The sequence below is a fragment of the Camelina sativa genome, chromosome 14, assembly GCF_030686135.1.
Source record: "Camelina sativa cultivar CO46 ecotype springtype chromosome 14, ASM3068613v1".
Classification (NCBI taxonomy): Eukaryota; Viridiplantae; Streptophyta; class Magnoliopsida; order Brassicales; family Brassicaceae; genus Camelina; species Camelina sativa.
The window spans coordinates 10,584,600-10,610,249 of NC_141893.1; the positions used below are offsets into that span (position 1 = coordinate 10,584,600).

The window sequence follows — 25,650 nt, forward strand, 5'->3', positions numbered from 1 at the left end:
AGTACTAACCCAATAGGCCAACTAACTTAATTCGAGTTCTTTGTGTCTGTTGACATTTTCGTCTCCTTGAAGAGAGGCTTTAAAACCCAAAACCTCCAATACCAATTTGGCACCCTCCCGGTTTAATAGAATCAAAGAAACACAAAACAAAACAAAAAAGAATCAGTGAAGAAGCAAAAAAAGAAAAAAAATGGAACAATCTCAGCGAACAACAACAGTCGCTGCTGCAACGCCTTCGTCATCACGATCTTACCAATTCCACCCTGCTCGTGCTGCTATCATTGATCTCTTCAATCTCTACTTAGGGAGAGGAAGCCGTCCTAAGCCCGATGAGTCCCTCCGAGATCCTCCGTAAGTTTCCCACCTTGTTCGATTTGTTAATTGATTCAATCTCAACTTGACTATCGAATTTGATTAAAAAGATTGATACTTTTGATTTAGGAACAAATCACAGAAGCGTGTTCATGCTCCCAACAGAGACTTACCCCCAAGAAACGAGCAATTTATATTGGATTTTGAGCAGCTTCAAACCCAATTCAATGTAAAGTTTCGTTTTTTGTTTTTTGTTTTTTTTTTTGTTTTTTAATTTTAAACTATCTTTTTAGCTTCTCTTTGTGATTTTGTAGACATTAAAGTTTGTTTTTTTCGAACTCTTTATTAGGATCCAGAGCAATTGAGGACGATTACGGAGTCAGTTTTGATACCTTTGGTTGTGCAATGTAGCAACCATGCGCCTCGTGCTGAGTTTCTTCTCTTTGCATTGCGTACATTGTGTAGGATTAGTTATATCAATTGGGATACTTTTTTACCATCCCTTCTCTCTTCGGTTTCTGCTGCTGAGGCGTCCATAACACAAAGTGCTCAAGCTGCTGCAGCAGCGGCTGGTTCTTCTGCTACTTCTTCACAGTCTTTAGTTCCTGTATCTGCGAATGCTATCGCTAGCTCGTCGAATTATCATTCCGCTTATCCAACGTCATTGTTGCCTGCAGCTCATGGTATTGGTTCTCCATCACCTTCAGGGAATGAGCCGGGAATGTCTTTCCCACAGGTTAGATCTTTGGAGAATGGGCAGCAGATGATTGCAAGGGCAGGCCAGAGTGTAAGAGAGAATGCTATGAGAAACAGTCAACGGATTAGAGCTGCTGCTATCAACAGTCTCCGTCAGCTCAGTTGCAAGATTATCTTGATTGGTGTTGAATTTAATCTCAAACCTGTTACTCATGCCGAGATTTTCCAGTACATGATGAATTGGCTTGTGAACTGGGACAAGAGAGATCTGGGAACTGAGGACTCTGCAGGAAAGTCGTGGAGATCTGAGAAGACTTTAGCTGAATGGTTACGGAGTTGTTTGGATGTGATCTGGCTGTTGGTAGAAGAGGGTGAATCTAGGATTCCGTTTTATGAGTTGTTGCGCAGTGGTCTACAGTTTATAGAGAACATACCTGATGATGAAGCCTTGTTCACTCTTATCATGGAGATACACCGGAGGCGAGATGCGATGGCCATGCACATGCTCATGTTGGACCAACATCTTCACTGTCCAACTTTTGGTACCCATCGTATAGTGTCCCATATAACTGCCAATGTTTCTGTTGAAGCTATGGCACACTTTCGACATTCACCAATTACCTATCCAAGTGTGCTTGGTGAACCTTTGTATGGAGAGGTGATTTCCATGAAACTCTGGAGATTAGTTTCATAGCTTAGTTATGTACATGCTTTGCATTAGGCAGACTATTTGTGAACTTCAATTATCTCTTCTTCTTTTTCAATACTGGCAGGATCTGGCGATGTCTATTCCAAAAGGAAGCCTGGATTGGGAGAGAGCAGTGCGTTGCATTAGACATGCTATTCGCACTACGCCATCACCGGACTGGTGGAAGCGTGTTCTTGTTGTGGCCCCTTGTTATAGACCACCTCCACAAGCAGCGCCCATCCCTGGTGCTGTTTTCACTTCTGACATGATTTGTGAGGCAATCATTGACAGGATTGTTGAACTTCTTAAGCTAACCAACGCAGGCAATGTTTGTCTTTCCCTATTTCTCATGTCTTTGATCTGTCACTTCCATTGAAATCTATGGAAAATATTTTGAAATAGAAAGTGGTTTTGCTAATTGTCACAATCTGTAAAGAAACTACAGTCTTACGTTATATTCTAGTCAAGATTAAGTTTGGAAATTTTATAATGGTTCATTAGTTAGGCTAAGATAGAAAAAAGATAAAAGTAAGAGTTGAGATACCATTATACTAAGACCGGTTTGGTATTGATTTGGTAGCTGTTGCTTTTCCCCCCTCTCTATGCAGATGCAAATTGCTGGCAAGAGTGGCTGGTTTTCTCGGATATTTTCTTCTTTCTAATCAAAAGTGGGTGTACTGATTTTGTTGATTTCATTGACAAGTTGGTTTTACGCCTTAACGGTGTTGATAACCATATTCTTCGGACGAATCATGTGACGTGGCTGCTTGCACAAATAATACGCGTGGAGCTTGTGATGACTGCGTTGAATTCAGATGCTAAAAAGGTCATTTCTCAATTATATTGATGTGTTTGCAGCTGCAATGCAGTTATTTGTACTTCTTTTTTTTGTTGAACTTGACATCGCAACTTGTGCTCTATTTGGGTTTTCTCTCAGGTGGAGACTACTAGGAAGATCTTATCATTTCACAGGGAAGACAGAAATTCTGATCCCAATAATCCTCAGAGTGTGTTGCTTGACTTCGTAAGCAGTTGTCAGAATCTACGGATTTGGTCACTAAGCACAACGACTAGGGCATACCTAAACAATGAACAGCTGTTGAAGGGAAAGCAGATCGATGAGTGGTGGAGAAGCAAAGGTACATTTAGGTTTCAATTGCATGGCTTGGAGTATGAAGCAGAGAACTCCCGATTATAAAAACGTCCTCACATTATGTTTCTTGTTTGAGTTTCTCAGGGGAGCGCATGATGGATTATATGAATATGGATGATAGGTCGATTGGCATGTTTTGGGTTGTTTCCTACACCATGGCACAACCAGCATGTGAAACAGTAATAAATTGGTTGTCTTCAGCTGGCATGGCTGAGTTGCCGGGATTACAGCCAAACGACAGAGTAATGATGACGCAGGAAGTGACACCGTTACCTATGTCATTGCTATCTGGCTTTTCAATGAACTTGTGCTTGAAATTGGCCCTTCAGATGGAAGAAGCTTTGTTTGTTAGCCAGGTTTGTTTCCTTTGTCTGAAAAAGATATTTATATATGTTAAGTGATGCACTGATCTATGAAGAACATCTTCTTTGCCAGTTTTACGTAGTGACCTGTTTTCTCTACGGTTTAGTAAACAACTTTAGTGTTTTAATTGTTCATAATTGATTTTAAAATCCTGAGAAAAATTAATTTGGTGAACATCTGAGTGCAGGTTGTTCCTAGTATTGCAATGGTTGAGACATACACAAGATTGCTGCTGATATCCCCTCATTCGATGTTCCGTTCGCATTTCAGTGTAAGCTATTTGGTTCTATCTTGTTGCCTTTTGACGTTCATTATCTTATGTTTAATTACTTTCATCTATTGATCATAAGAGATTCATGAGATTAACTAACTTTCTGTAGCAATTGGCCCAGCGAAATGCTTCTCTGCTAAGCAAGCCTGGGGTGACGTTGCTTGTTCTTGAGATTCTGAATTATCGTTTGCTTCCGCTCTACAGGTAACACGAGCAAAAAGTTCTCAAATTGGAGTCCACCCTTCTATGCTTTTTAACTGGGTCATACTCTTAGTTAGATGATAGTTGTTTAGGGCTTTCGCCATATTAGCTGTTTAACCTGATGACACAAACTTACTGCTCCTATTGATGCACCTTTTGCAGATACCAAGGAAAGAGTAAGACTTTAATGTACGATGTAACTAAAATAATCTCTGCATTGAAAGGAAAACGTGGTGACCACCGTATATTCAGACTAGCTGAAAACTTGTGCATGAATCTCATTTTATCACTCAGAGACTTTTTTTCTGTGAAACGGGAGGGAAAAGTAAGTGTTTTTTTTTTTCGAATTACTCACTGTCTCCTTATTCTGTACCAGAATGATTCAGGTGTAAATAATTGTTCTTCTGTTATTATCACCAGGGTCCAACTGAATTCACTGAAACATTAAACCGCATAACCATCATGACTCTTGCTATCACGATCAAAACACGTGGTATCGCTGACGCTGATCATTTAGTTTATCTGCAAACCATGTTGGAACAAATACTCGCGACGAGTCAGCATACATGGTCAGAGAAGACGATGCGACATTTTCCAACCCTTCTCCGTGACACTTTGGTTGGACGGGTAGACAAGAGGGGCCTATCAATTCAAGCGTGGCAACAGGCTGAAACAACTGTGATAAACCAGTGCACTCAGCTTCTCTCACCATCTGCTGAACCCGCGTACGTTGTGACATACCTCGGTCACAGTTTTCCTCAACACCGCCAGTATCTATGTGCTGGTGCTTGTCTGCTGATGCAAGGCCACGCTGATAACATCAACAGCGCAAATCTGGTTTGCTTTGCTTAGCTCTTCATATTTGTGAATTGATTGATAGTGGTATGATTTTCTCTTCTAACCGATTATTATCAGGCACGGGTTCTGAGAGAAGTTTCTCCTGAAGAAGTCACTGCTAACATATACACTTTGGTCGATGTTTTGCTTCACCACATTCATGTAGATCTTCAGCAAGGACAATCTTTAGAGGTTTCTGTCTATCAGAAGAGTATTGACCTCACTTTTGCTTAATCCAACTTCTTACATTGCATCCTGATATTTTTTAGGCAGTTCTAGACAAGGCAGGCGCAAATCTTGCATTTTTCTTCTGGACACACGAAATGCTTCCTCTCGACATTTTTCTTCTAGCGCTCATTGATCGTGATGATGATCCGCACGCCTTGATAATTGCAGTACGTTCATGCTTTTAAGTGAAAGAAGCTTAAGATCACAGAAATTATACAATTATTTTTTTGAATTTGTTTACAGATGAGCTTACTTAAAACGCCAGACCTTCTGCTGAGGATTAAAAACTACTGCCAAAACCGTGGGTCTCCTGAGCACTGGCTTATCACACAGGTGTTCAAACGAAATGACTTGCAGAAGGCCCTTGGTAACCATCTTTCTTGGAAGGACAGGTACTATATCTAGCCCATTTCAACGTCAAAATAACTGAGTCCTAACAAAAATCCCCTTAATCACATGGCTTTGATTGTTTGATGGGTTTTGTTGGCATCCAACCATGAATGTGTGTGACCAGGAATTGTGTGATTTTTTTTTTATTTGTATTTGGTTAGTTTGTGTTACATTCTGGTAAAATGTCTTGCCTTTTCATTGTCTTGAACGCAGGTATCCGACGTTCTTGGATGATATTGCCGCGCGTTTGCTTCCAGTTATCCCACTAGTGGTGTACAGGCTCATCGAGAACAATGCGATGGAGCAAGCTGATAATCTTTTGCTATTGCACTCGCATTTTCTAGCTTACCATCCTCTCAGATTCACGTTTGTTCGTGACACACTCGCCTATTTCTATGGTCATCTTCCTGGGAAACTTGTTCTGCGCATGCTCAAAGTACTTGATCTCAGCAAGGTATTTTGTTTTTCACCATTCTGTCTAGATACCTTCGACCGTAACTGTTTCCACAGTTTATTAAACAGAACGTAACAACTCTTTTGACATTTCCGCAGATTCCATTCTCTGAATCATTCCCGCAGTACATTAGCCCAGCCGGTGCCGCTGTATGCCCACCTCTAGATTACTTCGCCACTCTTCTGCTTAATCTCGTAAACAACGTTATACCTCCACTTAGCAGCAGCAGCAACTGCAGCTCGAGGTCTGGCTCAATGGCAGACATCTTAAACAGCTCAGCGAGACCTCCTCATGGAAAAACTCCAGGAACATCTCAGCCTGGACCAGCAAACGCCTCTGAGGGCCAGAAAGCATTCTATCAGATACAGGATCCAGGAACTTACACTCAATTGGTTCTTGAGACGGCCGTGATCGAGATCCTCTCGCTTCCCGTCTCCGCTGCTCAGATTGTCTCTTCGCTTGTCCAGATAATTGTCAACATACAATCGACTCTCATTCAATCTGGAAACGGGTTCCAGGGCGCTGCAAACGGGGTGGGGCAAGGTTCAGTACTGCCTACGTCTCCCTCAGGAGGGAGCACGGACTCCATGAGCGCTGGCCGGTCCACTTGTCTGATTCCTGGTATCAACACGGCGAGCTTTGTCTCTAGAAGCGGTTATACATGTCAGCAACTGTCGTGTCTGTTGATTCAAGCTTGTGGGCTCTTGTTGGCTCAGCTCCCTCCGGATTTTCACACGCAGCTTTACTCGGAGGCATCACGTGTGATAAGGGAAACATGGTGGCTTAAGGACGGGACGAGATCACAAGGTGAAATAGACTCGGCTCTTGGATACGCTTTGATGGATCCTACATGGGCTGCTCAGGACAACACCTCTACTGCCATAGGTACGCTATAGCTACTGGATCTATATGTGGATGTTTGTTTGGATTTTGCTTTTTACATGTGTCTCGCTGTGTCTTCTTCCAGGAAATACAGTCGCCTTGCTTCATGCTTTCTTCAGCAATCTCCCACAAGAATGGCTTGATGGCACGAATAACATCATCACGAATCTCCGACCTGTGACATCTGTTGCAATGCTCAGAGTTGTATTCCGTATTATGGGGCCACTGCTTCCGAGGCTCGCCAACACACATACGCTCTTTAACAAGGTACTCTTATTGCTGTACCCATATGATGAAAGTGGTCAGTCATTTCAAGTATATGCTTGTGAGAGTCTATGTAACATTCTGTTCATATTAAATTTTATATCAATGGCTGGATAAAACTTGAAATATTATATAGTTGCCATCTTCTAGCATGTTAATACATAGTTTCTCGTGTAGACAACATAACTAGAACAATTTTTCCATTTCTAGTAACTTGACTTTGGTGATCATTTTTTGTTTTTCAACAGACGCTAGCCCTTCTCTTAAGCGCATTGGTCGATGTGTTTGGAAAGAACGCACAGACAACAGCCCCTGTTGAAGCATCCCAGATTGCAGATCTTATTGATTTCTTGTAAGCTTCTATGTTTTCTTTATAAGGCGCTGGAAACTTTCCCCTGCAACATATTATCTTGTGAGGATTTGTTTGGATGATTTAGATGTCAATTATTGCAGACACCATATTATTCACTACGAGGGACAAGGGGGAGCTGTTCAAACTAACAGCAAGCCGAGACCAGACATCTTGGTGTTAATCGGAAGAGTAGCAGATTCTCTCCGACCAGATGTACAGCACCTTCTCGCTCACCTCAAAACCGACCCCAATTTTTCTATATACGCAGCTGCTCATCAGAATACTGCAAAGACCAACACCTCTTAATAAAGCACTCAGATGATGATAATGTGTGCCCTGGGTGGAGATAAAGTCGTAGAGCAATAGAAGCACAGAAGATTGTTTATTTCACATCTGGTAAATTTGGTTCATGGTCTACAACTTGTTTTGTTTATATTGTGTATATAACATTTTGTTTCTCTTATTTATGAAATTTAGAATTTAAACTATCTTTAGATGATAAAGCGGCCTTAAGTAATTTAAATACTTTATTTTGACAAAGTGTTGTAATGAATTTGGATGATATAATTCATAAACTTATATAAATCGGTGTTGTACAATATTACACAATAATTGTATAAATATTCATAGTAAAAAAGTATATAATAGTAATGTAAGAAGATTCACATAAACATAAATAATGAAATGGTTGTAAACATTTTAAGGTAGCTTTTGTTTCTTGCCACGAGAAGAAGATGATGATCTTTGTTTCTCCAGTTGTGTGAAAAGGCTGCCATCGTAGACGCCTCTTACTGCATCTTTCGTCAACAACCCATTTTTGTCTTTGGCCAAGTTATGTAATAGTTTCCATTCCAAAAGAGCTGAAACCCTGTTCATTTATATATTCGCAAGTATAAGCAAATATCGTGCCACGGTACTTACTACGTTGTTGTGACTATAATTTTTAATTTGGTAGGAAAAATTTAGCAAGATAGCTAGAGAAACAACGAACGAACCATCCATTCAAGTCGTTAGGTTCTCTGTTCGTCTTAAGCAATTGTTTAATTTCCTTTGAAGTGAGAGCATCTTTATGTTTACGAGCATGCTTCTTGAATATCTCCTCGAATTTTGATTCCACAAATCTGTAGTAATTAGGAAGAATACAATAACGACATTTGTGAAGTTGTATGTTGTAATTTAAGATGTCAAAGAAGATCATGTAAAAACCTTCCATCCTTGTCGTAGACGTTGGTATCACTACCATGAATGCCAAAACGACTATTCTTCACTTCTATTGGAAACAACGGCGAGAATCCCTTTCCCTACTTAATAACATTCACACAATGGCTTCAAAAACAATATATAGTATAAGCTACATCCTAATAGTGTAAAATAGATTGTTTACAAATTAAAATCAAACCTAGAAACAAATCAAATCAACAACCTAACCAAATATACTCATTCCCATCTGTTTCATTAGTAGATTCGATTTAGCCGTTACCATTTTTATTTCCCAACTTAATAGTATGATATTGCTTGATCGCATTGCAAAACCGAGAGTGGAGAAAAAAAAAGAAAGAAAGAAGAGATAAATCATTATGGATTGATACCGGACGAGTTTTCCCGCTGAGTCCCATGTTGACGAAGATAGCAACAATAGCCGACGTGAGACGCCCTGTCCCAAGCGCTCTAAATCCTTTTTTTTTTTTGGTTATACATCACAACGAAAGAAATGTGTTTTGATATTAAACATAAGAATAAGCAACACATCAAAAATCTTAATTCATAAATTTTAATTACTTCGTACTTTTTGGTCCAAAAAATTTCACTTAATTAGTTGTGTATGTTTTATACCTTGGTAGGTTTCCCACGGATATACGACGCCGTCTCCGTTCCTGTCGAAGAAGGCCACATGTTTCTCCAATGCTGTCCTTCCTTCATGACCCTTTCTTTCGACTTACAATAAGAAAAAAAAAATCACATTTAACTTTTCCCAAAAAATAAAAGATTAAAAGAAACAATATATTAGGAACATTTCATCCTATTTATGGATCTTATGTATATTTTTATTAAACGTATAATTGATGTGTTACCAAACCATTTTCAAAAATTGTAGACCCTAATTATATTATATGCATATTTCAATTTTCAAATTTACACAATTATATATATATAAAAAATTAGAGCCATGTTCAAATTAATGTAGTGGCGCATGCTAAAACCATGCATACATTTACCTTTGGACGATTTGGGGGAAGCAGAAGAAGGCGATCCAGCCCGATGAGACATGAGAAATATATCAAAGATGCGGATGAGTGAGATGACAGAACACTAAAACTAACATAAGCTTTCTTATATTAGCTTAGGAGCTATTCGTTAGGTGTTTAGCTACACATAAACAAAGATCCGAACCGAAATAAAGTGTGGACAGAGGCATTTGTGTGTGTCCTCTTTATTTATGTGTATTGGACATGTATTGTCATGCGTAGACGCGTTACTCATTTTATACCAAAAGGATCAGAAAGTGTGAGTCTCTTACATTTTTCTATTTCTTGTTACTTTCCATTTTTAATTCACTATTTTCTCTTTCTTCGATTACACGGTACCCATCTCTACTCCAATTCTCCTTGTCCATTCATCCATCTGACATTAAATCTTCTCCCTATTATATTTGCATGATTATTCAGTTTCTCGTCTTTGGATTTCATTAGGTTATATCATTACTACTTTTTTTAATCGGGATATTAATAGCTAACTTACTATTCACCATTTGAAATTTTTTGGTTCTCAATCTTGGTGGAACTTAAAATGTTCAAAATCCATTTTTAAGGTACTGTTCCAAAATCAAAGACATACAGCATGTTGGCAACTAAGTAGGGTGGTGTGGTGAGATGATGATTATTTTGCTGACTGGTCGTCTTAAAATTCCTAAATCTATAACTAATTACAATAATCAATTATTACCTCTGTCTTCATCAGTGTCTCACCAACAGCAGCAAAAAAAAAAACAACCCTATTTTTTCCACAGCAAACTGGGGCATCCAAAGTAACAACTTAAAAAAGAAGAGTTAAGGTTTGATTGTCAAAAAAAAAAAAAAAAAAAAAAGAGAAAGTTTATTCAGATAATCATCAGCTGTTTTTGACGGACATATATGTATTCTCAAACAAGACTATAACATTAGGAAGTTTGTAGGCAATTTCAAAGCTTCAAATGATGTTTATATACAGTACACTGTTCCTTCTATTAATATTAATACAAATTGCTGATTTCCCCCAAACCTCTCTTCACATCACGCAACATTTAGCTGGTCCCTTTGGATCTGCCCGAGCTTCCTCGTTACCTGGGGAAACAAGACTTTGATTAGAGACTGATGGTCTAAAAACGTCTCAAAAACAAACATTCTCAATCCAAGTAATCCAACTAATGTCCAAGTTTGTCTATCAAAGGGGTTCAAAACAGAAAGCGATATCTCATCCAGTCATCCCCATCAATCCATGACAGTAATTGTAAACCGCATTTGGGTTTTGTAACTACAGAAATGTACCTTCCGGGGGTTGAGCTAGCTTCCGGTTATGCGAAGTCATCATTTCTTTTTTCAGCTTAACCAGTATGTCCTCCATTGTATATTCTCGCCGCCAGTTAGTGAGCATAGGGAAGAGACTCGGTTCAACCTGATTTTACATTTCGATACAACTTGTTATAGAATAAGCAAATATCCACAGCCACACATATATACCAGCAAGCAAAGATGTCAAAGGGGTGATTACCACTCCACTTTCAGGGTTAACACAAGCCATGTTAATCCGGGTCTGGAACCTTACAGTCGGTGGACTCTCTGGGTATTCCTTACCACAGAAAAGCTTGAGCTGGAAGATTTTCCCTTCATATGCAGTCTGATTTTCATTCATCACCACACAAAAATTAAAAAAAAAAAAAAAAAAAACATCAATCTTCTCAGAATCTAAAAAGCACAAACCAAGACTCTCCTTCTTTCTTTGGTCCACTCTAATCAATAGTAGTAATAAAAAATGTAACTACAGACAATTTGGAGTAAAGGGTCTAATAGATAACACAGCTAACAGTTATATATCAATTCGAGAAAAAGCCAGAAAACTATTACTATTAGCACTATCACCCAAAACAGAGGGACAAAAAGTAGAAGAAAACTCCAAATCATATCCAAAAATGTATGTACACCTATCTAACAATTCTCTCCTAAAGATGTTAAAAATTGAATCTTTACTCCATCAAACACAGAACAGCTTCAGCTGGAAGATCATCCCTTCATATGCAGTCTAAATATTCATTCATCAAAAGAAAAAAACATCAATTTTCTCAGAATCCAAAAAGCACAAAAGAACAATTTCCTTCTTCTTTTTTTGTCCACTCTAATCAATAGTATTCAAAATATGTAAATACAGACAATTTGAAGTAAAGGGTCTTAACGATAACACAGCTAACATATATATCAATTCAAGTAAAAGCCAGACAACTAGTAGCACTATTACCCAAAAAAAGAGGGACAAAATGTAGAAGAAAACTCCAAAAATGTATGAACACTAAAAATCCAATCCAAACCAAATTATCTCCTAAAAATGTTAAAAAGATTGCAAATTTACTCCATCAAAACACAGATAAAAACTAAACCAGGTGAGAGGACACACAAAGACAGAGAGAGAGAGAGAGAGAGAGAGAGACATACATTAGGAGGGCCAAGAATGGTGCCAGTCCAAGATTGCATATAAATATCATCAGCATCATCCATTCCATAGCTGACAGTGCCATCTCCAATACCTTTCTCACCTCTTTCAAGCTCTTCCAACAATCTAAAATTCCTCGGAACTATCATTATACCAAACACAAAAATCCAATTAGATTATATCACCACCCAAATTCAATCATTTCCAATTAGATCAGAGATAATCAAGAACATGGATCCGGTCACATTCATTCTGATTATAATAAGAAGCTCGAGAAACAAAAACTATTGCAAATCGATTCGATACAAAAAAAAAAAAAAAAAAAAAAAAAACCTAGATCTCAAAATTTTCAAATTGGGAAGAGAAATCGACCGGAGTACTAACTTACCAACGACCTTGGCTTCCTCCGCCGAACTCATCGCCGGATCGTAGATATGAATCTCAGGAACAATTAATTAGGGTTAGGTGTGAGAGAGAGAGAGAGTACTGTTTTAAGCAGAAGAAGAAGAAGAAGAAGAAGAAGAAGAAAGGCTTTCGATAGAAAAAGAATTACTAATAATTGGGATTCCTTATTATTAAGAGAAAGTGCCTTTTTTTTGTTCACTAAAAAAAAGAAAAGGCACTTTTCTTTTTCTTATAATGTATTTATTTTAAATGTTTTGGTTATAAATATAGTCTATAACTAGGTTTTACCCCATAATACATCACGAGTATATTATTTTGTTGATATATATACTGTTAACGTTTGTAGGTAGAGTTTTGTAGAAACTCTTAATTCGCAAGTTGAGAATATACATTTTACGATTTGTTAGTTATGATTTATGAATAAATGATCTGGCATATTCTTATTATGATTCTCAATTGATATTATTGGATTAATAGTTTACATTTAAAGCTAATAAGATCTTACCAAATATGTAATCGTTTATTTAACGCAAATTAGATATTTCCTATGATGTATTCATCTTGAATTAGTTGCTATATTATAGGGATGTGATTAAGAGGATGTGATTACATAATTTGGGTTATCAATTCTTTTTATCAAACTCGACCCTAAAAATTTGGCATGCAAATTAGATTTTTCCTAAGATACAATAGGCATTAATTGACATTAATTGGATGTAAATAAGTACGCTATGGATTAAAAACCGGCCCAAAATATTTGGTAATCGTAAGGAGAATCCGGATAATTGAATCGGTTATAAGTTAAAAACCCGACCCGAAGTTGGCAAAAAGTGATGGCACTCTATTGTACTCCAAAAATGTATTCCGAGCTCTATATGTGGATATACTTGTTTGGTTACAAATATCCTAAGACAATTTTTAATATATATTCGTTTATAAAAATTCAAATCACATTATATGCTGAAAAAAAATCTAAAATTTTATTAACTTTAAGTATTAAATAGTAATTAAAATAATTAAATATAAGATTAAATAAAAATGAAAGGCGAATTATATTTTAATCTAACATATTGATTTAAATTAGATAGATATATTTTAGGAAATTAATATTATCAAACAAAGAAATAATTGTGTTTGGTTGTAACGATTGTAGAGAATTTAGTTGAGACTTGTTTGGATACAAAGATAAGAGAGGATGGCACAAAAATGTACTTCAAAAATGTTAAGATAGATAAGGAAAATAATAAAACATAAATCTCTTTCAAATTTTAAAATTCTATAAATATATTTTAATATATTTGTTGACCCATTTTTATATATTTATATTTTTGATAAAAGACTTTGTCATATTTTCACAAAAAAAAAAGACTTTGTCATATATGATTATTTTTCAAACTAAATTTTAAGCTTTGTATTAGTGGCTAAATTTTTTTTATTGAGGTTAGAGAATCAATCCTTTCGAATCTATTTTGATTATGGTTAAACAATATGTTAGATATCTAATTTGAATTATGGATAATGGATACTTCGTTATCAAAATATATATTAGTTCTTTTTCCAACCTTTGTAAAAATAGCATAATTTTTCGTAACATGAGAATCATTGTTTTGATGTTTTTTCATTTCTCTATTTTACATATATTTTTTTAAAAAATAATCTGGTTTGACCAGTTTTATATTATTTTCATGACTTGGAAAGTACATGATCAACATGGTGATTACTATATAAGTATACAAATCTATTACAAATTTTAAAATTATATATATATATATATATTGATGAAAAAAAGATTTATATATATTTATATTTGGTAAAAGACTTTGTCGTATATATTTTCTTCTTCCTCTCCGCCTTAGCGAATTTGAAATTCAATTTTTCCAATCATGATAAAAAAGTTGGAACATCCATTACTTCTATGGTCTCAAAAATATAGAAAGAAGTGATATAAAAAGGAAAAGAGGTTCTCAAAGAACTCTTTAAAGGAGAGATTAGCGCCGTTATTGAAAGCATTATGTCTACTGAATAATATGACGCCTACGAGGAGAAAGAGATTGAAAGTCTACTGAATAATACGACGTCCGCGAGGAGAAAGATATTTCACTTCCAACGCTGCCGTCGAAGTCGACGTCGAAGTCCATATCTAATTTGGTTAAACAACAGGTTCTATAACTAATTTGAGCTATGGATACTTCGTTGTCAAAACATATAATAGTTCTTTTTCAGACCTTTGTAAAAGTATCATAATTTTTCTTAACATGAGAATATTAAATTATTGTCTTGATGCTTTTTCATTTCTTTATTTTACATATATTTTAAAAAATTAATCTGGTTTGACCAATTTTATATTATTTTAATGAGTTGGATAGTACATGATCGATATGGTGATTACTATAAGTAGACAAATCTATTTTCTTAAGTTGGTAGTTACAAATTTTAAAATTCTATATATATAAAGAATTTATATATCTATATCTGATAAAAGACTTTGTCATATATGGTTATTTTTCAAACTAGATTTTAAGCTTTGTATTAGTGGCTAAAATATTCTTATTGAGGTTAGAGAATCAATCCTTTCGCATCCATTTTGATTATGGTTAAACAACATACTCGATAACTAATTTGAGTTATGGATCCTTCGATATCAAAACATATAGTAGTTCTATTTCCAACCTTTGTAAAAAATATCATAATTTTTCGTAATATGAGAGTATTAAATCATCGTCTTGATGCTTTTCAGTTCTTTATTTTACATATATTTAAAGAAATTAATCAAAATGATCCACAAAATAAGGATGTTGGTGATTAGACAAATCAATTTTTTTAAGTTGAAAGTTACAAATTTTTAACTAATTGTTGTATGTTTTTGTAGATACCATATTTAGCTACTGATATGGTAATTACTTGGCTTGTCATTAATGAATTGGAGAAAAATTGGTTATTTTAATTGCTAAGTTCAAGTTTAAGAAAAGGTATTGAAATATTAACATCAACATTGTGGCCAAATTATTAGGTTGATTATAGTGCATTTTAAAATGATATAGATGACATATTCATTATCTTGTGTGTATTGTTAATTTTACTTAGGTGATGCATGATCATGAAAATATATACCTAATTAATATATATATATATATATATATATATATATATCTTAATTAATCAATACATAACCAACATCCCATTAACCTTAATGTTGCATAAAATGTTGGTCTAATGAAATTTTAATTTTGTGAAGGTAAGAAATTCATGTCAACAAATATATATGGAAAATTATTCATACTGCAAATATTTTATTTTGTCAATAATAATAATCGATACATAACCAACATCCCATTAACCTTAATGTTGAATAAAATGTTACTCTAATAAAATTTTAATTTTGTGAAGGTAAGAAATTCATGTCAACAAATATAAATAAAAAAAATATTTATACTGCAAATATCTCTATACAACGGTCCTAATGCAAAGTTGCAAGATAACAAAACATCTACTCAACTTCTATCAACCAAATGTTGCGCCTAAACCTAGTTTCAACCCATTTTTTCTGGTCTAAACTCGCTGAAACGAGATACTTCAGTCCAGTGTTGATTCTTTCCTCCAAGACAGCACAAGCCACGCCATCAGAATCCATCTTTTCTCGGACACGACACTAAAACCAAAGGCGAGGTAATATTAGAATCATAAGGATTTAGAAAGAATGTTTTAAATTCCATTAAAATCTAAAAAAGGGAATACTTTTGAAAATCCTGTTTCATACCAATCAAGATTTTAATATTTTAGATTCCCTAAAAGTTAGGAAATTTTTTTTTGTTGTTAGATTCACCATTTTAATTTTTTCAAAATCTAAAACTAAAATCTAAATTTCAAAAATTAAATCCAAAAACTGAATTTAAAAACAGTATCCATTCATGGCCTAAATGTTTTGGATTACAAGAGATCAACTAAATAAAAAAAGATCATGAGAAAATTACAACTAGTACTAGTCGTCAAAGCAACATTCCTAGTAGTTGATCAAATTTGGATTCAGAGTTCAACCTCCTTACCCTTTTGAGGGCTTTCTTTACCTTTCGTATCACCCGCTCCGTGTCTTTGCATGACTCCCGCTCCTTTCTCAATTTTTCTTCCAATTCCGAATACACTTCTTTGTTGCTGCTCTCCGATGTCTTTATTTTGCTGTTTGGTGATGATTTGTTTGGAGTATGTCTTAAGCAACCCATGACTTGTGCTGGAATTAACTTATCAAACCATGAAAATAGAAACTTCGTATTCAATTTCGTTCCTTCTTTTTGGTCTTGATCAGATGATGGTGAAGCTAACTCAGTGGAGTAATTGGATGAATGTGAACTGATTCTTGATTTTTCTTTAGGAACAAGTTTTAGGGTCAAAACATTACCTTGACGAGGATATCGTGATGAACTCGAACCGATTCTCCCAGAATCTGAGAAATCTCCAAGCACACCTCGTGAATGCACTCTTGGATTATGTTTGATTCCTGAGAGAATCTGTGTTTCTACAAGAGATGAATCCAAAGGACAAGACTTTCCCGAGAAATTGGAAAGAGCAGAAACAGAGGACACGTTTCCACGAGGGAATCTCGATGAACTACTCGAACCGGTTCTCCTAGAACCTGAGGATTCTCCAAGCTCGCTTCGTGAACTCACACTCGGAGACTCGGAGTACGTTTGGTACCCGAGAATATCCGTGTTTCCTCGACAGATGAATCCAAAGGACAAGAAGACTTTCCAACTTGGTTGGAAAAAGCAGAAACAGAGGAAACGTTTCCTGCACGATTCTTCTTCTCAAGGTAACTTTCTATGCTCTTGGAGGTAGAGAGAATCTTCCTTGAGGAAGAAGAAACCGGAAGAGACTTGAGACGACTTAAACGGGTTTCGAGATTAGAGGGAAGAACAGAATCGTCGGAGAAACCAGCGCAGTTGATTTTGGCGATTTGTTCAAGAACGTAAGCATCTTTTGCTTGTGAAAGAAGATCCTCCACAGCTGCATTGTCTCTACTAGAGAAAAAACTTGACATCTTCGTCGGTTGGTTTAGGGGTTTCGAGTTCTTTTTTTGTGTGTGTGAGATATAGATCGATGAAACTATGATTTTGCTAATTCAATGCTTTCGTGGTTGGAGTTAGACCATGCATTTATAATTACTTGTTCTCGTCTTTAGATCTTTCTATTTTTGTCTGCTAAATGTCCTTTTCTCTACGTTAAATTAATGTTAATTTTCCATTTTCCATGAATACGTATTCTCAGTTATTTACTTTAAGTATATCTTATTCCTTTATTTTGCTACGTAGGACAGTTACAAAAATTGACTCGTAGGACATTTACTTTTTATTATCTTCAAACGAGTTTCCTTTTTATAATTTTAAAAATTAAATATCAATAGTCAAAAAAATACAAATTGAAAGAAAAAAAAAATGTATTTCCCAAAACCTCTATAAAAACTATAAATATTACAAGTATCAGCCGCGCGCAGCGCTTGCTTCCACGGAGCAAAGACAAATAACAATACTGGATCATGTAGATAGTGACGAGTAGTACAAGAAGGAGAAGGAGGAATGCACCCATTGGGATGGTAATACTCTAACTTAATCCTCACTTATAATTCCCTGTACTCTCTAGTGTTTGCATGTATTCTTTTTTTGAGTGGTAAACAACTTTAGCGGGGGTTATTGGTTTGAGATTTGAATAGAGTTTTAAAGATTTTAAAAGTTATGTAGAATATGTTGTTAATATTTTGTTAAACTCTGTTAAAGTTTAGTGTTATTAGTTTGTGATTTGTAAAAAGTCATTTAAATTTTTGTGTTATTCAATTAAAACAAAATAATCTAAGATTATTCATTTAAAGTTTAGTGTTATTATGTTATTACAAATCACAATCTTTAACAATCATTCATTTATTCACTTTTTAATGATTTTTTTGAAGTCTTCCAAAATCTTCATAACTTAATTTCTAAGTCCCGAATGTGTAATCACGGGTGCGGGTGCGATGTTATCATTTGGAGAGACTACGTTTTGATCCTGGATTTGTGCCTATTGATTTAAAATTCCCTATGTTGACCTCACCGATATAGGATAATTGGTATCCAAAAGTACAATTGTATGTTTGAGGTAACCCGAACTACTAGGCTCGTATTTTCTTGCAATTTAGTGTTTCCCTTCTTTTTTTTCTTTAATATATGACTGTGCTTAGAGCTTAGTTAGTGTTTGCATGCTCTTATGGCGCTGATCATGCATATCCCTGAATATTATTATAAATGTAGACATGTAGTACGTGTTAAAAATCTATGGACTTGAAACCAATCATAAATCATTAATTATAAATTCCTTCTTCGTGACTCTCTTCTTCGCCTTCTTGAATTCTTCTTCCCAATAAATTTCTTCTTTGCAGCTCTCTTTTGTCCTTTTGATTTTGGATAAAGACTTGCCCTGTAAGCAACCCATGGCTTGTGCTAGGAATAGCTTATCAAACCATGATCTTAAAAACCTCGATTTCGATTTGTTCATTCCTTCTTTCGGTCTTAGAGAAGACGATGGGGAAGCTAATTCAATGGAGGTTAGTGAAGATGAAGTGATTCTTGAATTCTCTTTAGGAAGAAGGTTCAGGGTTTGTGTTGTTGGATTCAGAATCTTACCTTGTTGACAAAACCTAGCTGAACTCGAACCAATTCTCCCAGAATCATAGAAATCTCCAAGGGCGCCACCTCGTGTAGTATTCACATTCGGATTGCAATTGCATCCCGAGAAAAACATGGTTTCTTCAACCGATGCATCCAAAGGACAAGAGTTTCTAGCTAGGTTTGAAAAAGAAGAAACAGAGGAAACGTTTCCACGATTCTTCTTGTCCGCGTAACTTGTCATGCTCTTGGAGTGAGAGAGAAGCCTCCTTGGTGAAGACGAAACCGGAAGAGACTTGAGACGACGTGAACGGGTTTCGAGATTAGAGGGAAGAGCAGAGTCGTCGGAGAAGCCAGAGCAGTTGAGTTTGGCGACTTGTTCAAAAACGTAGCCATCTTTAGCTTGTGAAAGAAGATCCTCCACAGCTGCTGAATCGTGTTTATCAGAGAAAGATCTTGGCATCTTCGTCAGTTATGAACTATGATTCTTCTTCCACACAAGGGCTTATTCAAGCTTGTGTTGATGCAGTGGTTAAACCATGTATTTATAATAATTACTGTCTATAGATTCTTTCTATTTTTGTCTAATCAATTCCCATTTTTCCTCCGTTTAAAAAATGTTAATTGTCCATTTTCATAATTTGTAATCTAATAATGCGTCTATCAAGTAAGTAATTTGCTGTAATATCTATATTTTTCCTTTATTTGGCTACGTAGTATAATTGTAAAATTGACTTGTTTTACTGTAAATTCATACAAAGGCCTCTTGTTTTCCCGTTTTCAGTAAACAATATCAAAACATAATCTTGTAACTTGAAAATAAATGGTTTCATAATTTAAATGTAAGACGAACATACAACAAAACCGAAGGCCTCTCACAACTACTGAAGAAGAAAGTTTTACCCTTTTAATCAAAAAGTATCAAAAACTTTCACTTATCTTTCTCAGAGTTTGAGGCTTTTTAGGGCCCTTGTGCCTCCATCTTCTTGCTCAACCTTGAAAGACATACACACATATATCTAAGAAAAACAGAGACAAAAGTATATGCTTGCGAATTATGAGAGCCAAGTTTGTGGATTCTCACCTCGACAACTACTCTTGATTTCTTCTTTGATTTTCCGTTATCATCCGACTTCTTTAAAGTTCTTCCCTTTTTATGAATCACAACTTGCTCCTCAGCATCATCTTCATCCTCATCATCTGAGTCTGTAGAGAAAGAGAGAGAGAGTTAATGATAGGAATTATTTTTTATAAAAAATATATGTACTGATTAAAATTCTATAAGAGATCACCAACAACTCAAATGCATTTAAACCTAATACAAGAGTTGTATAGTTTCTCAAGATTCCAATGCATGAAGTTCAATATTTGAGTTAAAATAGTGAAAAGGTAAGAAACAGGAGGAAGATGAATATTATCATGATCATCACCTTCAAGGTAAGACTCCTTAGATGGAAAACCAGAGAAGTCTTCCATATCTTCCATCTCCTCCTCGAGTTCGTCATCGCCTTCAACATATTCAATCACTCCAACCTGAGATATATAATTTAACAAAAGAAGATCAGTAAGAAGACGTTTGGATCTAGGTTAGATGGACTACTACCAAATTTGCGCGCTTATACAGAAGTACCTCTTCGTCTTCTTCTTCAACCTCGTTTACAATTTCCTTTCCATCATCAAGAATTTTGTTAAACAGAGGTTCAGGGTAATTGTATATGTCATTATAAATGCCTGTCTTCAAACGAGTTAACAACTCGGTTTCAATAGCCTGTAAAAAAAGAACCACCACTATCATTAAAACCTCAGAACTAAAGTGAAGCAAGTAAAAATCTAAACCCAAAAGAAAAGAAAAAAAACAAATCGTGACCTTATCCAACATAGCTGCTTTTTCAGCCTTGACCTCATTTCTCCTCTCCCTCTTTATATCCCTCCTAGGCGTAGGGACTATTACCTCTCTGTCATTCGAATACATAAACACCAAGTAATTAATCAGAACAAGAAGCGAACTAGACACATGTAAATCAAACAAGATACACAAACTCCACAAACAAAAAAACCAGAAGAGGACAAGACCTTGTTTTAAGAGCAAGTTTTCTCATACGAATACGCATCTGAGTCATTTTAGTCAGCCTTTGTTTAACCTTATGCTGCAACAACTTGGGCCAGTACAACTGTCACACGCAAGAACAGAAAAAAAAAGAGTATTAAACCCCCAGATCTTACACAAAGCTAGAAGAAGAAGGAAGTGCTGAGAAAGCAGGTAAGATCTTTAAGCTCACCAAGTGTTTGTCAATCATTTCAAGAGCTTTCTCATAGTTTCTAGGCAGCTTAATTCTCTCCCACAAGTTCTTTGGCATGTGAGCTCTCTCAATAGTCTTCATATATAAATAAAACACTCCTGAATAGAAAAACAACAACAACACAAAGATTGTAAGAGACCACACAACACCAAAACCCAATCCTTAACTATTCCAACACACAACATCACATCTCAAAAGGTTAACTCTTTTTTATAAAATCCAATTTGATACAGATATTGAAAACAAAATTACCATCATGGTCTCTGATAGTAGCGTATCTGCTATTGGCAAGAGGGCAAGAGCTTCGATTACAGATTCCCGTTACATTATATTGGTTTCTACAGAAGATTCCAGTTTCGATTCTACAATAACAAAACAAAAACCCATCAACAAATTGAGATACACCTCAGATGGAAAAAGGTGAGTAATTTGAAGACATACTTGGCCATGTAACTGCAGTGCTTGTGCCTAATGACCTGCCATATAACCTCATCGTGCTGCATCTTTCCCGGTGAAAAAAAAGCTTGAAACTCTGGTAAAAAGGTTTAAGCTTCGGCGGGGATTTTAGGGTTTATGAGAGAGGAAGAAGAAGAAAGGATCGGCGGCGATCAACTGTCGTCGATTCCGAAGTGAGAGAACGAACCACTCAATTTTGATATTAGGGATAAAGTCTATTGGGCCTCATGGATCGGATTATAAAACAAGGCCCAACTTATTAAAAGGCCCAAAAGGCCCTTTCTTTGTATCTCCTCTAAAAAAAAACCCTAGCCGGCATCTCTTTATATAAAAACCCTCCTTTCACATTTCACCAGAAAAAAAACCCTAAAGATCTCAAAAACTCAGAAATGGCGACGGCGTTGAAGAAGAACAGGAAGAAGAGAGGACACGTCAGCGCCGGTCATGGACGTATCGGAAAGCATCGCAAGCATCCAGGAGGTCGTGGTAACGCTGGAGGTATGCATCACCACCGTATCCTCTTCGACAAGTACCATCCAGGTTACTTCGGCAAAGTAGGTATGAGGTACTTTCACAAGCTCCGTAACAAGTTCTTCTGCCCTATCGTCAACCTCGACAAGCTCTGGTCGCTTGTGCCCGAGGACGTGAAGGCGAAATCGAGCAAAGACAATGTTCCGTTGATTGATGTGACGCAGCATGGGTTCTTCAAGGTTTTGGGAAAAGGTCATTTGCCAGAGAACAAGCCCTTCGTTGTGAAGGCTAAGCTTATCTCTAAGACTGCTGAGAAGAAGATTAAGGAAGCTGGCGGCGCCGTCGTCCTCACTGCTTAGGTTTTAAAAGTTGAAAGTCTCTTCTTTTTAATTAATATTATTGTCAAGTTTTTTGGAACTCAGCTTTGTTGGATTTTTTTGGAATTGAGAGATCTTTTAATCAATGGTTATGGATTATATAATTTCTCCTGTGTTATTTGGGAATTTTGTTTTTGCATCTCATTTTTGGTTTGTTTATTGTTTTATGTTCTTGAGATCATTGCCTTGCATTAGTCTGTATTTTTCTTGCATCGTTGTTGAATTGAGTAATTTCAGACACCAAAGTTTGTTCATTTTAGAAGTTTTAGTTGCATTAGATGTCATGAACTCAAGTCGTGTTTGTTTTGAAGGATGATATTAATGTATGTGTAGTAAACCTTAAACTCACATGTCACAGAAGTGTTTTGATTCTTATAACAAAGTTTTAGCTTGATCGATCTAGGAATCCACCATGATTGTTTTTTTTGATTGTTCATTCTGGCTGTTACCAGTGTACTATGACTTGTTCAGTGACCATTTCTTTTGATTGTTTTCATCATCTGAATAGAATATTTCTTCTCATCACATTTTATCTCTTCAGTTTCTTCATCTTGATCTGTTCCCCCTCCCCATTGTCTTATTCTAGTGAATCCTGAACATTTCCGAGTGTTAATACACAGAAACTTAAATGGATACTCATACGATAAGAATTTTTTCTTTACCTCTCTCTGTTCTAGTTGGTTCTATAGATGATTAAAAGCAGAACACTTGTCTGAAGAACTGTCCCCGTTTGCATTCATATCCATATGCCCTGTATTCGCGTGCATCATAACCAGTGTCAAAGCTTATCATGTTTGCGAGTGTTTATGTTAGGATTAGAAACAATCTACTTTTACACCAAATTCCATCTTGTGACCGAGCACAAGACTAGTAGGTGTACCAGATAAATAGTAACACCCAATGTTCACATATGCAACTATCTCTTGCCATCCTTCTCCAACAGCTACACCTTTTTGTACCATACAATAGCAATATTAACTTGATCTCACAGTGACCTTAAAATTAATTCAAAGTTGTAAGAGAACTACCAGAAAGAACAGGCCGAACGATGTTGATGACGATTGTGAGAGCCAGCAATGGAACGAGTCCTCTCACTCATTAGAGAACAATGATGGATACTTTTCTCTTAATACAGAAGTTAATTTATCATAGCCAATCTCAATTAGAATTTCGCCCTTTTTTGGTATAAAGCTTTTTTCTCAGTCTTTGTGGTGTACCTCACAGCCGCATTGAAGCCAAAGGCCACCATGATCAGCCATCCCAATATGTTCATGCTATAAGCCTATAACCAAACAGTTAATTCCGTTCTTAACCAAAACACAAGCTTCATGGGGTCATAGAGGTCACCAAATCGAAAGAGCAGCCACTGAGACTTGAGGGTTCTTGAGGTATCCCGCTAACAGAATCAACGCCATGAAATACCAAACCTCTAGGCTGAAACCAATAACACCAAGTTACTACCTAGCCCACTGATGATCCAAAAAGTTTTTATCTCACCAAAACCATGACTGCAGAGGCAAGAAACAATTTTGCAAAGCCTCTGAGATTCTTGAAAGCCTTCCATGAGATCCCTGACCAAGCTCTGCCACAAGAACCTCCACAGATATAAACTATTGAAGCTCCATCTATTAACCACCACGAGACATTAAGTACAGCGGCTCCTCCAGCCACTCCCCAACCGAGTTTCAACCAATTCAAGAGAGTGTGTTGAAACAGCACTGTTGCTTCTCTATTATTCGCCATTGCAATCACCTTGCTTTGTGCCTATAATAATCTTATCAATATCTCCTTAACTTAACTTAACCGAGTTGAATATATCTTAAAGTAAGGTTATTATAATCTTATCAAGAACGTGGTGGTGGCAAAGTTGACGGCGTAAGCAAAGAGCTGAGGGATCATCCAGAGGGAGAATTTTCCGGCGACTGTCAGAGACTCAAAAGTGAAGTGGCAAAACAAAAACGTATAAAAGGGAAAGAAGAAGAGCACAAGAATTAAGGATGGTCAAAGACCTCTGTAGATATATCTATATCTATTCACCAAAGTAAATTATTCAAATCCTTTATGTTTTTATTTTATGCGTGAATCATCACAAAAAAAGAAAATAATTTTTTAACGACAAATTATTAATCCTTAATTTCCAACTTAGCTTCTGACGCGATTGCAACATAATTCTTTAATTTGTTATTTCATTAACATGCAGCGGACTGAAAAAAATTATGTTGTTGATTCGTTGCTAAAATAAACAATACAGCACTAAACAATATTTATTTTAATAAAAAAAAAGGGAAAAGATAATGTCCTCCTAATTAATCAATACCTAAATCCATAAGCATAATAACGTAAGTGTATGAGCATGTGTCCATGATGCAACAGTTTGGACTTAGGAACATGCATGTAGTTGTTGTTGTTTCTTCTTCTCTTAATCGCAGTTGAGACCAAAACAAGCAGATAGAAAAGTAATTGGTGATGCTCGGGCGCGGAGAAGAAGAAAGAAAGATCTACGCCTCTCCGGCGTTTAGATTATTTGGAACCGACGGACATTCTAGCAACCGGCGGAATCCTAAACTCCTTTCCTTTAGGCGTCGTGCACTCTTCTTCTTCTTCCTCCCCTGCTTCTCCGCTTTGGTTTCTTTTTTCTTCTTCCTTCGGCTTGTCTACCGGAGACAAAGTTTTGATCAGTTGCTCTTCATTACCAATCGTTGTTGTCTTCTTCTCCAGATCTGATCCTTCTCTGTTCTCTTCTTCACCCTTCTTCTTATTACCCGCAATACTCATAGCTTACCGAACTAATGTAACTTTGGTGCTTCGTTGATTGGAGATATCTAATGTTACTATGTTAGCAAAGATTGAAACAGAGGACAAATACAATATATATATATAGGCTTTGGACTTTGATGACTATCACCAATGGACCTGTTAAATATTTTTTTCAACAGTTTAATGCCTCTAGTGGGCATAAAAAAAATACTTCATTGTCTCACTGTAACTTTCCCTATATCTTCTTACCAACTCTTTATATTTTTTTTTAAAACTTTTTTTGTTTTTTTTTTCTAAATAGATCCCAATAATAATTCTTTTAACACTCAAAATTCTTCTAATCATCCGTTCAACTATCCAAATCCCAACAATTACCAGTTTCAAAACCAATATGCAAATCAACCCCAAAATGTACCAAATTATGAGTTTTCACCAAAAAATTTCATGCAATCAGCTATTCCAAACTATCCTCCATATTTTGGATCAA

At 36.1% G+C, this 25,650-nt stretch overlaps 6 protein-coding genes and 2 pseudogenes across 7 annotated transcripts; 2 read left to right on the top strand and 6 right to left on the bottom strand.

Moving 5' to 3' along the window:
• The first annotated feature begins 73 nt into the window (after positions 1-73).
• On the top strand, positions 74-7,676 carry LOC104743480 (mediator of RNA polymerase II transcription subunit 23). Of its 2 annotated transcripts, none has more exons than XM_087484090.1 (19): positions 74-351; positions 442-541; positions 662-1,666; positions 1,782-2,019; positions 2,305-2,522; positions 2,634-2,835; positions 2,934-3,205; positions 3,400-3,483; positions 3,593-3,687; positions 3,847-4,009; positions 4,105-4,521; positions 4,600-4,713; positions 4,791-4,916; positions 4,993-5,141; positions 5,353-5,593; positions 5,692-6,478; positions 6,561-6,742; positions 6,988-7,091; positions 7,193-7,676. In XM_087484090.1, the coding sequence occupies exons 1-19, from the start codon at positions 191-193 to the stop codon at positions 7,395-7,397; spliced, it is 4,863 nt and encodes a 1,620-aa protein (XP_087340216.1). In that variant the 5' UTR covers positions 74-190; the 3' UTR covers positions 7,398-7,676. The 2 variants fall into 2 exon arrangements, with proteins under 2 accessions (XP_087340216.1, XP_087340217.1); XM_087484091.1 differs by having other exon boundaries at positions 3,605-3,687.
• Positions 7,638-9,500, bottom strand: LOC104741043 (putative peroxygenase 7). Its single transcript, XM_019235680.2, has 6 exons — positions 9,308-9,500; positions 8,925-9,026; positions 8,681-8,766; positions 8,298-8,392; positions 8,087-8,212; positions 7,638-7,959 (listed from the first exon to the last, which is right to left on the bottom strand). The coding sequence occupies exons 1-6, from the start codon at positions 9,357-9,359 to the stop codon at positions 7,791-7,793; spliced, it is 630 nt and encodes a 209-aa protein (XP_019091225.2). The 5' UTR covers positions 9,360-9,500; the 3' UTR covers positions 7,638-7,790.
• Positions 9,501-10,166: 666 nt separating this feature from the next.
• LOC104741044 (ubiquitin-conjugating enzyme E2 variant 1A) lies at positions 10,167-12,414 on the bottom strand. The gene is made up of 5 exons (XM_087483754.1): positions 12,160-12,414; positions 11,774-11,913; positions 10,839-10,964; positions 10,616-10,742; positions 10,167-10,411 (listed from the first exon to the last, which is right to left on the bottom strand). Exons 1-5 carry the CDS (start codon positions 12,188-12,190, stop codon positions 10,356-10,358), a joined length of 480 nt encoding a protein of 159 aa, XP_087339880.1. The 5' UTR covers positions 12,191-12,414; the 3' UTR covers positions 10,167-10,355.
• A 3,249-nt stretch (positions 12,415-15,663) lies between these two features.
• Positions 15,664-17,208, bottom strand: LOC104743481 (uncharacterized; annotated as a pseudogene).
• A 1,280-nt stretch (positions 17,209-18,488) lies between these two features.
• Positions 18,489-19,328, bottom strand: LOC104743482 (uncharacterized). The gene has a single exon (XM_010464556.2). The coding sequence runs from the start codon at positions 19,263-19,265 to the stop codon at positions 18,489-18,491; it is 777 nt and encodes a 258-aa protein (XP_010462858.1). The 5' UTR covers positions 19,266-19,328.
• A 193-nt stretch (positions 19,329-19,521) lies between these two features.
• LOC104741045 (uncharacterized) lies at positions 19,522-21,855 on the bottom strand. The gene is made up of 9 exons (XM_010461814.3): positions 21,544-21,855; positions 21,355-21,464; positions 21,082-21,200; positions 20,876-20,973; positions 20,670-20,757; positions 20,433-20,570; positions 20,233-20,335; positions 19,887-20,008; positions 19,522-19,797 (listed from the first exon to the last, which is right to left on the bottom strand). Exons 1-9 carry the CDS (start codon positions 21,603-21,605, stop codon positions 19,747-19,749), a joined length of 891 nt encoding a protein of 296 aa, XP_010460116.2. The 5' UTR covers positions 21,606-21,855; the 3' UTR covers positions 19,522-19,746.
• A 17-nt stretch (positions 21,856-21,872) lies between these two features.
• Positions 21,873-22,510, top strand: LOC104741046 (large ribosomal subunit protein uL15y). Its single transcript, XM_010461815.3, has one exon. The coding sequence runs from the start codon at positions 21,948-21,950 to the stop codon at positions 22,386-22,388; it is 441 nt and encodes a 146-aa protein (XP_010460117.1). The 5' UTR covers positions 21,873-21,947; the 3' UTR covers positions 22,389-22,510.
• A 569-nt stretch (positions 22,511-23,079) lies between these two features.
• LOC147928032 (protein DETOXIFICATION 32-like) lies at positions 23,080-25,181 on the bottom strand (annotated as a pseudogene).
• Between the last annotated feature and the right edge of the window lie 469 nt (positions 25,182-25,650).